Source organism: Polyodon spathula, chromosome 59 (assembly GCF_017654505.1).
Source record: "Polyodon spathula isolate WHYD16114869_AA chromosome 59, ASM1765450v1, whole genome shotgun sequence".
NCBI classification, from domain to species: Eukaryota; Metazoa; Chordata; class Actinopteri; order Acipenseriformes; family Polyodontidae; genus Polyodon; species Polyodon spathula.
Window position 1 is genome coordinate 1,110,622 of NC_054592.1, and position 11,366 is coordinate 1,121,987.

An 11,366-nucleotide genomic window follows, 5' to 3' on the forward strand; every position below is an offset into this window, starting at 1 on the left:
AGGATATGCACTGAGTGAAAAATCAATTTTTAAAACACTTTAATTGTAGTAAATAAAATAAATTGCAAAAACTAAACAGATTTTTTTTTTGTTTTTTTTTTTTTTTCAAACCTTTGAATTAGGTACCTGTGTGTAACTTAACATTTTAGAAATGCACTTTTTTTTCTTGGTCATCAAACAAGAAAGTTCACGTCCCTATTATTACCTGAACAGGAATCACTTTTTGAGTAAAGCCAGTACAGCGTGCACAAAAACATAACTCTTAAATCCTAATTTCTGAACGCCGTGCAACTAAAACGTCCAGCCGGTACCTCTCACGCTGAACTGTCATGCACAAGCAAGAGGAATGCGCACAATACAGAAGGAAACGAGAGCCTTGCATAATTTACTTTTATCGCCACTACTCTAAAACACACTAAAATAGCATAGATTTAATAAATCAATTACCGGTATGCAACAACATTTATCAGTTTGATTAATAACTTGATTTAGTTAATACTGAAACATATATCAACGTACTCTATTTTAAATGTTAAGAGCTAATTAATCACAAAAACGTACTCATCACAGGCATCAACTGAATTTTTAAATGAATGTTATCAAGTACAAACGTTAGTATGAAAACGCTTTTACAAAAGAAAAACCCCATTCCAGCACCTCAGAGCTGAGCCCGTGGTACAAATGCATTAAACTCCTGCAGCTGCCCGTTTTGTTCTTAATACTTTGCAAAACGTATTCTTTGGCAGCGGATTCGATATAGCATGTCACTGCTCCCGCGACCTACATTTTTGGGAACCCCCGTTCTAACCTTCCTTCTAATGTAGAGGCTGCAGGCTGATCACTAGATCAGCGGTCTAATCTTGGACAGCCCAGCCTTGGAGGGTCTAGTGCAGGGGTCTCCAACCCTGGTCCTGGAGAGCTACTGTGGCAGCTGGTTTTCATTTCAACCAATCGCTCAGTTACTTGATTGAACCAATTATTGGCTTAATTAGTCAAGATTAACAGGTGTTCCAGATTTTTAGCCTCTGATGATGTCACCTATAAAACCTGCTGAATAGGGACCCTCCAGGACCACGGTTGGCCACCCCTGATGATATAATGCACGGTTCCTACAACTGCAATTTTGAAGCTGGAGTGAGTTTGAAAATCCAGCACGCCACCTCTTGCTTCCATCTTATCAGTCGGTTCATCAATCTTTATTTTATATAGCGTCTTTCATAGTGGACCACCATCACAAAACGCTTCACAAGACAGAAGGTCATATTTTATAGGGCATGCAAAATCTAACAGCACCCTTCACTTTAATTGGCCAGCTCGACGATCAGACCACGGCCTTTGAGATGGCGGCTGTACAGTTGGTACACGGCTGGTATATGATTCTGCTGTACCTTGGACAGCTCTTGCATGAGGGTGCTGTTCTGCAGTCTGAAGTCTTCCTCCTGGCTGTGCAGCTTCCCCAGCAGCATCTCATTCTCACTAAGCAGAGCATCCACCTCCTGCAGGAACACACAACACTTCAAAAGTATAAGGAACATCATACAGCTCTGGCCAAAAGTTTTGCATACCCCCCTACACAGTGAACTCACTCAGCTTCATAGAGTCCAATGAAAGCTGCTGAATAATGTTCCCTTGTTAACATATTGAATTGCACACCGCTTTGCAGAAAAACTGACAAAACCGTGAAATCTAACACGAAATACTGTACTGCTATTATGGCTTCCGGTAGACTTTAGCAACATCAGTTTGTGGTTTCTTTGATTACATGATGTTACATAAAACTTCTAAATTGGGTTCTGTGGCGGAGTGTCCCGCTCCTTTATGTTTATTAGTGTTTTATGTTGTCTGTAGTGTGTTAATGTTGGTGTTTATGTATAAAATACACAGGATATGAATATGTGTTACAAGCACGAGTGTTTAAAATGTATATTTGTATTTAGGCTCGAGGATTGCACAGCACTTCACGTGCAGGTAAAACAATACGTGAGCACGGGGAATTGCACTTTTATTAATTCACGTGCAGTTGTACCAAGACTCCAATTGAATGACTGATTAGCAATCGAGTCTCGGTACAGCTGCATAAAAACAGCATGTTTTCACTCACTCTGGGTTGTGTGTTCGTGAGTGGAGAATGGGAGAGAAGGAGTTTTGGGGGTTTTGAGAACAACTGCTATAGCGTGCTGGGAGTGCCAGCACGGTACTTGTTTGTCTGTTCATCCACTGTCTTGTTTAGTGTTGTCCGTTTTGTTTACCTTTTTATTTTGGCCTCAAGTGCCATGTCCTGTTTTGTGTGTTTTGTTTAAACCTTTTTTTTATTATTTGCAATAAAACTCTGGACGCCATAGCGTCACAGATTCACCGCCATTCCTAATTGTTTGGAGTCTGCATTTCTGTCACCCCTACAAAGCCATCTTGTTCACAGGTTCATAGTTTTTTGTTTCTTTTTTTTTTATATTTTTTTAAAATGTCCTAATCCTAAAATTCTAGGTGACGCAAAACTTTTGGCCAGAGCTGCACAACTAAAAGCAATGAGGTGCACAAAACAGGGTTTAAATGGGATTGACAGGTTGGAACTGGTCCTCTAGATTGTCCGTTTCCCGACACTATAACGCAGGGTTGATTTTGAACTTTGAAACCTAAAAGATCGAAGTGAATCAGCGAGCTAAATCCGAGACATATACTCAGGACAAAGCAGCCAACGCAAGCAATAAGCTCAATTACCTTTAAATAATAAGCAAAGTGAGGGAACTCACCTGAGCCTTCTTACTCTTGTTGAGAGCCTGGGGGGAAGAAAGCAAAAGCAGATGAGTAAGTTGCATTTTACACCCCGAGTCAGCGAGCGTCACAGCAAACGTTTGCCGGATTGCCTGTTACGCTGCATTTAGGAACCTGGCAGTAGGGTTAGTTTGCTTCCTTTCAGTAAACTGCTGAACACACACTGCACTGAAGCTGCAGCTTTCTTTAAAATGGCTTCAACGAAAAAGACACCAGCTGCATCAAAGATCGGAAATGTTTCTGCACAAGAAGAGGACATTTCACGTGTCTCTTCTTATTTTTCCATTTATTTATGTTTTGATTTTGTTCAGTAACTCACTGACGGTGAAAATGTTAAGTCTTTAAAAGCTGAACATAAGAAAAAAATGAAATATTCCACAGTTTAGTACTTTTTATTATAGCATTTAGATAGTTAGGAGCATTTGTTGTATAATGACTACAGAACGAGATCGGTTTTGAATGTGACCTCGATATATTTTCTGCTTTAATAAATATTCAGTTTAATCATGAAATGTCTTCCAAGTACTATTTTTAGACCGTGCAATACCGTGAAATACAATCCAGCCCTAGATATAAGCACACCAAGGTTCTCCCTCTGCAATCCGCTGCTTCCCCTATTGACAGATATGTTCATCAGCCAGCTGCATGACCCCAAACACATTGTAACCAAGTGAAACGTAAAGCAAGCACATGTTTAACTGCTATCATGCTTTTAAACGAAATCCCATGTTTGCTTTACAGGTTTTACTATGAGCTTGATTAGCCGCAGTGCATAGGTAACAAGCTAGGGTGTGTCTTATAAAACGGATCAAACTGCTATGCAGTGGGAGTCTTTTTTCCATCCCCTGCTGCACCATACCTGTCTGGGTTTTACAATGCTTACCTGTGCTTTACCGTGCCTTCACTGTGCTTCATAGCTATTTGCTTTGCTCTTAATATAGGGAAGCTTTTATAGGTTAGTTTACCATTGTTTTTTGAATATGCTTCACCTTACCTTCAGTGCTTTTGTTAGATCTTTCTCTTGAGTGGAGGTCTTCAGTCGGAATGCAATGAGCTCTGGAATAGAACACAAGAGTCCTGTGGTGAATACAATTTGTCACCTGCCTCTGCTTCAGACAAGAGAGGCTTTAAAAGACACAGAGTTTCCGACCTCACTGCGTGACACCTATGCCAGCCCACAAGGGCTGGAAAAGGGTTCGGGAGGAGATAAGAGTTGTCTTACCTGCTGTGTTCTTGCGCAAGTCATCGGACAGCTGGTAGTTCTGGGTCCTGAGCTCCAGAAGCTGGGCCTATGAGACAAAGCACAGGCAACAAGGTCAGTCCTAGACAGGCACTAAAATCAATGTCAGTCACACAGACAGCTGACTTCATATACTATCCGTAACGAAGGTGTATTTCTTTTACAGTTTCACGGTTTCTGTAACATTTACCCATTGCTGTGCAATGTAATGTCCCCCTAGAAATTCTCATTGCTGAATGAATAGTTTAACCCTTTGCAGGCCTATGTCGGACTCTGTCCCACATCATCAAAAAGATTTTTCTCTGGAAAAAGCAGAGAAAACCTTTCAATGACTGAATGATGCTGGAAAAAAAAGGGGCCTGTCTGATAGCCCCACGTTCGAAGACTATCACTGACATTTGCAGAGCTTTTTGAGATGTTACAGTAATAAAATAATGACTTGGATCGCATTATTGAGGAGTTTGGTGATAAAACGAGTGAGCAGGACAGGATTTATGAGCATGCACGTCTATAAAGTGGTATGGGGTTGGAGGGAGGGAGGGTTAGGCACCACTGGCAAATGCACTAGCAGGGCAACTTTCATAGATGCTCAAAAAAGCTGGTACAATGAGAAATACAGGAGGCTTCGTGATCCAGAAGAAACGGGCTTGATGCCAGGGGGTCCCCGGGTTCTAATCCCGGCTCAGCCACCGACTCACTATGTGTGAGACCCTGAGCAAGTCACTTCACCTCCTTGTGCTCTGTCTTAAAACAAACGAGGTCCTATTGGAAGTGACTCTGCAGCACAGCACATTCTAGCGAAACCTACTTTGGTGGATGATTAATTATTATTATTAGTATTATTATATTATTTATAAATATTAATAATATACACCCCAGCCCCCTCTGGAATGGTGCCCTGTGATCTAGGCTTATGGAGAAAGTGAAAGAAAGTGCAGCAGCAGAAGCTGGTCACACTGAAATCACATGGGTGAAATCTCATCAACTCACAGGAGCACAGCTTGCATGTTTAAGAGCTGCTATCGCAGTACAAGTGAAGAACACGGCGATACAGAGAACTCTACCCTTACACGTAGCACCATGCACGGGATGGTCCTGACAGACGTCATACATGACGCATAGTAATCATTCAATTACAATTTTGTTAAAAAGGGGAAAAAATATATACTTAAAAAAAAAAAACTGTTGGGAGAGAGAATTTATTCAACAACAAAACACACTTCTTTATTCAAGAACCACTTGGTGAACTACAACGAGCCATGCCGTGGTTTGCTGTGCAAAAGACACATACCTCTACTGCGACACAATGTGCCCTTGTGAAGAAACGCTCGCCATTCATCATTTCACAATGAAAAATTGCCGCAGTTTTAACTGGGGTTTACTGGCAAGACAAGAGACAGGACTGAAATCGATTTGATCGCTATCTTTTGCGGAGGGAAATGAACGCATCATTCGTGCGTTTCAGTCCAAGCGCGGATTTTCTCCTGTAAAAGCAGCTGACCTAAAAACATCGACGCGATTAATAAGGCAGATGTTAACACCAGCTGCACTTTTCAAAGGCATTAATAAAGCTAATTCCGCTGCTGCCAATATATTCACGAAACACACGTATTACAACTAATTTCGCTTTCTCGAAAATGAACGTCAATACAACTGGAAGTATTTCTCTTTTTTTCAGCCCTTATGGTGTTAAACTCCCGGTAGCGATCTTTTTGGGGAACCCCAAGACTGCTCTGGGAATGCCCCGTTGATTCTAACCACTCGAATTAATAAATGGTACAACTTGCATTTTTTTTTCTTTCTTTCTCCAAAGCATACCATATAAAATAAGTGTTCAGCACATATACACTACTCCGTGGCCAAAACCAAAAAAATAAATACATAAATAAATAAATAAAACAGCGTACCTTGTAACGTGCAACCGAAAATAAAACAAAGGCATGGAAATTAAAATCAGAGAGCTGCTCCATGAAAATTAATGTATTGACACTGACATAAAATATCGAGACACGTTTTTATTAACATTTGCAATATTCGAAGCATCATACTTAACACGTATTCCTGTTAACAACACTCCCTGGTCAAATCTTAACTGGATTACCATACAGGATGGTGAATATACACCACTAAATCCTGCGATGTGCAGTTACAGGATTATATTTCACAATATTATTTAAAGCAAATGAATATACAGGATATAACTGTCAGCCTACTGTCATGTAATTAACGTTAATTAGATGTTGTGTCATATATAGGTTACACGTAACCCGCTAGTTTCTATAAAAAAATAAAAAAATAAAAGGAGAGAGAGATATTTGGCACACGCTATAAATAAACTCATCTAAATCCAATTATTTCATTATTTTCCCCCCCAGATGAATTAAAACGCTATTGCTGTTGTTTTTCCATCTATACACCTTCCCTAAAAACACACGCCTCTGGGGGAAGTACCATCACTCGACCCCGAGGCTACAGCCGCGGCCTAGGATGACAGCTCTCTCCTTACATCCGTGATGGCCCGGCCCCAGACACTCGGATCTGGCTGGGAGATGGACCCTACTATTTTGCTAGACTCCCAGACTCAAATCGGTGTCTTCACTGTCTCGGTTCGGTCCAGGTTACGGTTTGTTTACCTGCATACGATGGAATTCCTCCTCTGATAACGCTTGCGCCATCTTTACACCGTGAACAGCCGGTCGATACCAATTATTTTCTCCTTGGGGGGGTGGAAGGGGGGGAACCGCAAGGGCGATCAAATTAAAAAAGATATTGTTCTGTTTGCAACGAGCATCGACTACATCCAAACTTAATAAACCACAGTTCAAAGAATAAGAATTCCCACATATGAGCATTTTTATTGAATGGTTGCGTTTAAAATTATTTAAATAAATAAGGATTGACTATCCATGTAGTACAATCCGATATATATCACCCAACCCTGCACTACTGTACCTGGCCAGCAGGGGGAATCACTAGAGGGTTCGTATGTACTGTATATAAAATTATTACTATTATTATTATTATTATTATTATTATTATTATTATAGTTATATACAAATTTGAAGATGTTGACACAATTATGCTCAAAAGTACACTGAAATGCGGTTTCCGATTGATTGCTAACAGCGTTGTTCATAGTTTAGCCCTTTGTTGTATGATAGATATCACTGAGCAACCCGTTTTTATTAGGTGACCATTAAGGTTTTTCGCTCATTGCACTTTGCTAAGGTTACAAGGTCCCTGTGTGGAGTTTTTTTCAACTGTGTACAGCAGTGTGCAAATGTATCTGAATACCCCACAGCTGCTGTTTAGATTGCTTATGCCCGTGGTATATTGGATGCTGGTCTTGGAATTTTTGAGAAGTTGTTTAAGATGCCTAATTAAAGCACAAAGTGGTCTAACATTTTCACATAGGAATGCCTATTGATTCACGGATTACTGGTTTCCATGCGGGCAGGTATATAAAAGGATGCAAATGACTCATCTTTGAGCGTTCAAATATATTTGCACACTATTGTATGCTGATAAGGTCTTATGAGGAATGTTAAAGTTAACATTAAAGGAAAGAAAGAAAAAGAAAGAGAGACCGTACTATTAGATACACTATTTTACCTATTAATGTGCACTGGCCAGAATACACCACGTTTTACAATAAAATACCTGTCCACCGCGAACATATATCCACCGCGAATATATATATATATATATATATATATATATATATATATATATATATATATATATATATATATATATTCTTATTTTTATAGAATTAAAACATCTTCCTGTGAAAAAACACAAGTTGATGTATTTCTTTAGTTGTTTATTGTTATTTCTCTTTATATTTTCAATTAAAAAATGAACATTTTACAATTAAAAACCAGGTAATTACATAACACAGGATAAGTTATGAAAGCCTCAATAGTAAATGCTCTATATTGTATATGAAATTTAAATACAATTATATGATTAAAAGCAGACGCTGCACTGTTTCCTAATTTAACGCCCCCTCCCCCTCAGTAGATCACACTTCCCCATTCTTGTACTAAATGTATCAGTTAAAACGTAAATTGCTTAACTCGTTTTTAATCTAAACTGAGTTTAATCGTATTTAAGACATCTGTAAATAAGAATGTCGTTCCCATCCCGGGAGTCAAACCCGCGCCGCCCGGGTGAGAAAAACACCGAAGCTTAACCGCGAGACCGCGGAAAGCTTAGAATTGAAACACCGACACGAGCTGCCTAACTGATTTAGAACACGAGCACGAGCCTAACTGTAATGCAAACCACCGGCTATAACCACGAGCCGCTCACACCACACGTACACGCAGACTACACACGTTTCGCATACGGTCCGGCGGTTAGGAGTCCCGGTTTTCACTCAGGTTCCCGGTATGGCAATTGCTTTTTTTTTTTTTTTTTTTTTTTTTTTTTTTTAAAAAGCATTTACTAAATTATATAAATCCGATGAGGTTACAATACATACAACCAAATTATTTTATCGTCTCGGAGCAGTTCAATTGATTGTAAATCAAAGAAAGAAAGAAAAAAGAGAGCTGCAACACAAATACGTTTGTTTGTTTGTTTATTTATTATCATTTAACACTTGGAACGTCACTCAACAGATGCCGAGTATGTCTGCCATCAAACACACAAAATAAACAAATAAATAAAATGAAGGGCAGTAGCAAAACAAGTAGACGTACCCATTTTATAGTCAGAAGACTTGTTTCAAGAGCCGTGTCTTTTTTAAAAACAGCCAGCCGTTTCTAGATTAGCTGTGTAGTGTTTTGTGACGATAGATGTTTGAAAACTGAGATAGAAAAAGAAACGCACAATGAGTCTTGGGAACCTTCAAACAAAAGTTTAATTTAAAAAAAAAAATTGAGGATGAAAAAATGAGGGAAAAAAAACAAAGCAAAACAAAAATCCACATTGCTACATAATGAATAACACATCCCAGTACACAGAGAATCTGGGGGACTAAAATAATGTTTACTTACAACCTCTACGGTTTTAACCCCTTGAGGTACGCTTTGTTCAAAGGTTTTTTTTCTTCAAATACATTTGAGAGTGACACAAGCATCACGATGACCGGATCCAACTGTACCTTAAGCGTTAAATTAACACATGACAGCCACACTTATATTCCTAATAATTAGGTGTTCCAGTCCAGTTTTTTTCATTCAACCTTAAGCTCACTTAACAGACCTTTGAGTCAATTCCTCTGGCAACTACAGTGCTGCCATATTCATTGGCCTTCGGGTCATGTTGACAGCGAATTGTGCAGGCGTTGCATTTCACTGTATAAAAAGGGACCTTCACAATGCACTGTTTCCAACATTTTACATGGATTTAATGTTTAAGTAATGAGGGACCACCTTAGTTGTCTGGAGCATTTTAAAGCAATTTACACAAACTAGCTAAGATTAAGACGGCTCCAGTATTCTAATGAACTTTATACCATCCCATCCACCCCCCCCCCCCCCCATCTCCCACCTCCTCTTAAGTATTTGGGGCAAATAAAAGTAAAAAACTCAGGGGTGAAGTGTTGCCTGTTTTACCCTCATCATACCCCATTGCTTGCTAAATATCCTGGCATGATTGGATAGATAATGCAAACTTCAATGCAAACAATTAGCATGCTACCATCAAGCTCATCAAAGACAGTGTATTGATCTGGGTAATGGTGCCAGGCTACGGGATAAAAAAATTAAATCGACCCCAGACTCCCAGCACACGTCACAGAACCAGATTCCTGCGTCCTGTCTTCGCTGAAAAGCTGGGGTTTCATATAAATATATTCTTTTGAGGCTATCTGTTACGTGCACAAAACAAAAAATTAAATTAAAAAGACACTAGGGCGAAAACGGACAGCGATAAAATAGCGATCATGTTTCACGCAGTCATTTTTGTGTTGAATACAAGAGTGAAAAACGGTGTCAAACAAAACACTCGGGACATTTACGAAGGACGAGAAACGAGGGAACGGGTCCATTGCCAAATCGACTTAAAAGGCTCCTCGACCCCTAGCAATTTAGATTTGTCCCCCCAAAGAAAAATCTAATATGGTTGTACTTTGTACCCAAATAGTTCCCTTTTTGTCAATTAAAAATAAATACAGCAAACGTTTGCCTGATTCACGCCGGTTACGCTGCCTTCAGGAATCTGGCAGCCGGTGCAGTTCACTTCCTTCCAGTAAATGATTGAACACACACAGCCTAGAGCTGTGCGACTTCTTAAAAATGTCTTCAGAAAAAGACACCAGCTGCATCATAGATCGGAAATGTTTCTGCTAAAGATCGCTCCGTCCAGCACAAGAAGAGGACATTTCATGTCTCTTGTTATTTTTTACATTTATGTTTTTATTTTGTTTGACAATGCACTGATGGTGAAAACAAGAGTGTCTTTAAAAAGCGTACACAACAAACAAATGAGCATTAACTGTTTTTTCAGGTAAGCATTTTGGTAATTTAGGAACATCTGTTGTTTAGATGAGAATTATCAATTTTGAAATGGGGCACTGCAATATTTTTCTGCTTTAATAAATAAGATGTTTAAAATCGTGAAACATCTACCTATTTTTAGATTGTGAAATAAGCAATTTATATCATGAAAAAAAAAAAAAATACAGCCCTAATAAGGATTTAAAGTACTGCTATGCTTTTCCCCACACACCCCGATTAAAACTAATCTTGGAGTCCCTAATGTTAATTTAAGTAAGGCAGCCCGAGATTACTTCTAAATCAGGGTCTGTCGATCGGATCTGATCAATGTGTACATTTATCATTCTATACCACAGCGCATATTTATTTAAATAAAACAAGTTCTATAGACATAGTCCTGGTTCCATTGTAAAATAGCATAGAAAAAACCTACAATGAATATATTTGTATGAAGAAACAGTTGCAACCTGTAATACACCCCCACGTGTAACAGATTAATTTACGTTCCTGAGATGCATTCTGTAATATATAAAAAGGTGCACCTGCTTTCATCTCCAAGACTGCAGACATTATGCACAGCTAGGATCCAGACTCTGGTTTCAATATTAAAACACCTGGATTCTGTTCACTTCAAGCACCAGTTTGTTTTTTGGTAAGCAATCACTGAGGAGGTATATTTTGGAAAAGATCCTAACTGTTTGTTTATTTATTTTAACTCTGACTCTACCCAGGAGGCAAGTGACAATATAAAGGACCTGTATACCATGCAACACTAGGTGTGAGAGGGGTAAATTCATGCTTGGTGTTGGGTTGGGTTTTTAAGATCCTGTTGGGGGCGCTGCCAGTTTGCACGCCCTTCAGCCAAACGACAATAAACTTACAAGGCAAGACAAGAAACAGTTAGGATG

The 11,366-nt window shown here is 39.2% G+C and overlaps 1 protein-coding gene across 1 annotated transcript; it reads right to left on the bottom strand.

Moving 5' to 3' along the window:
• Window positions 1-131: 131 nt before the first annotated feature.
• Window positions 132-6,705, bottom strand: LOC121307811 (GRIP1-associated protein 1-like). Its single transcript, XM_041240094.1, has 5 exons — window positions 6,646-6,705; window positions 3,995-4,061; window positions 3,767-3,828; window positions 2,751-2,777; window positions 132-1,496 (listed from the first exon to the last, which is right to left on the bottom strand). Exons 1-5 carry the CDS (start codon window positions 6,685-6,687, stop codon window positions 1,302-1,304), a joined length of 393 nt encoding a protein of 130 aa, XP_041096028.1. The 5' UTR covers window positions 6,688-6,705; the 3' UTR covers window positions 132-1,301.
• Window positions 6,706-11,366: the final 4,661 nt, after the last annotated feature.

What these genes read in the sequence shown, in the direction of transcription:
- LOC121307811 (XM_041240094.1), bottom strand. Translation starts at nt 6,687, where the DNA reads ATGGCGCAAGCGTTATCAGAGGAGGAATTCCATCGTATGCAG. An exon ending in ATCTAACAAAAGCACTGAAG is followed by an intron (nt 2,778 to 3,766) that starts GTAAGGTGAAGC and finishes TCTTCCCCCCAG; the next exon opens with GCTCTCAACAAGAGTAAGAA. An exon ending in ACAAGAGTAAGAAGGCTCAG is followed by an intron (nt 1,497 to 2,750) that starts GTGAGTTCCCTC and finishes GTGTTCCTGCAG; the next exon opens with GAGGTGGATGCTCTGCTTAG.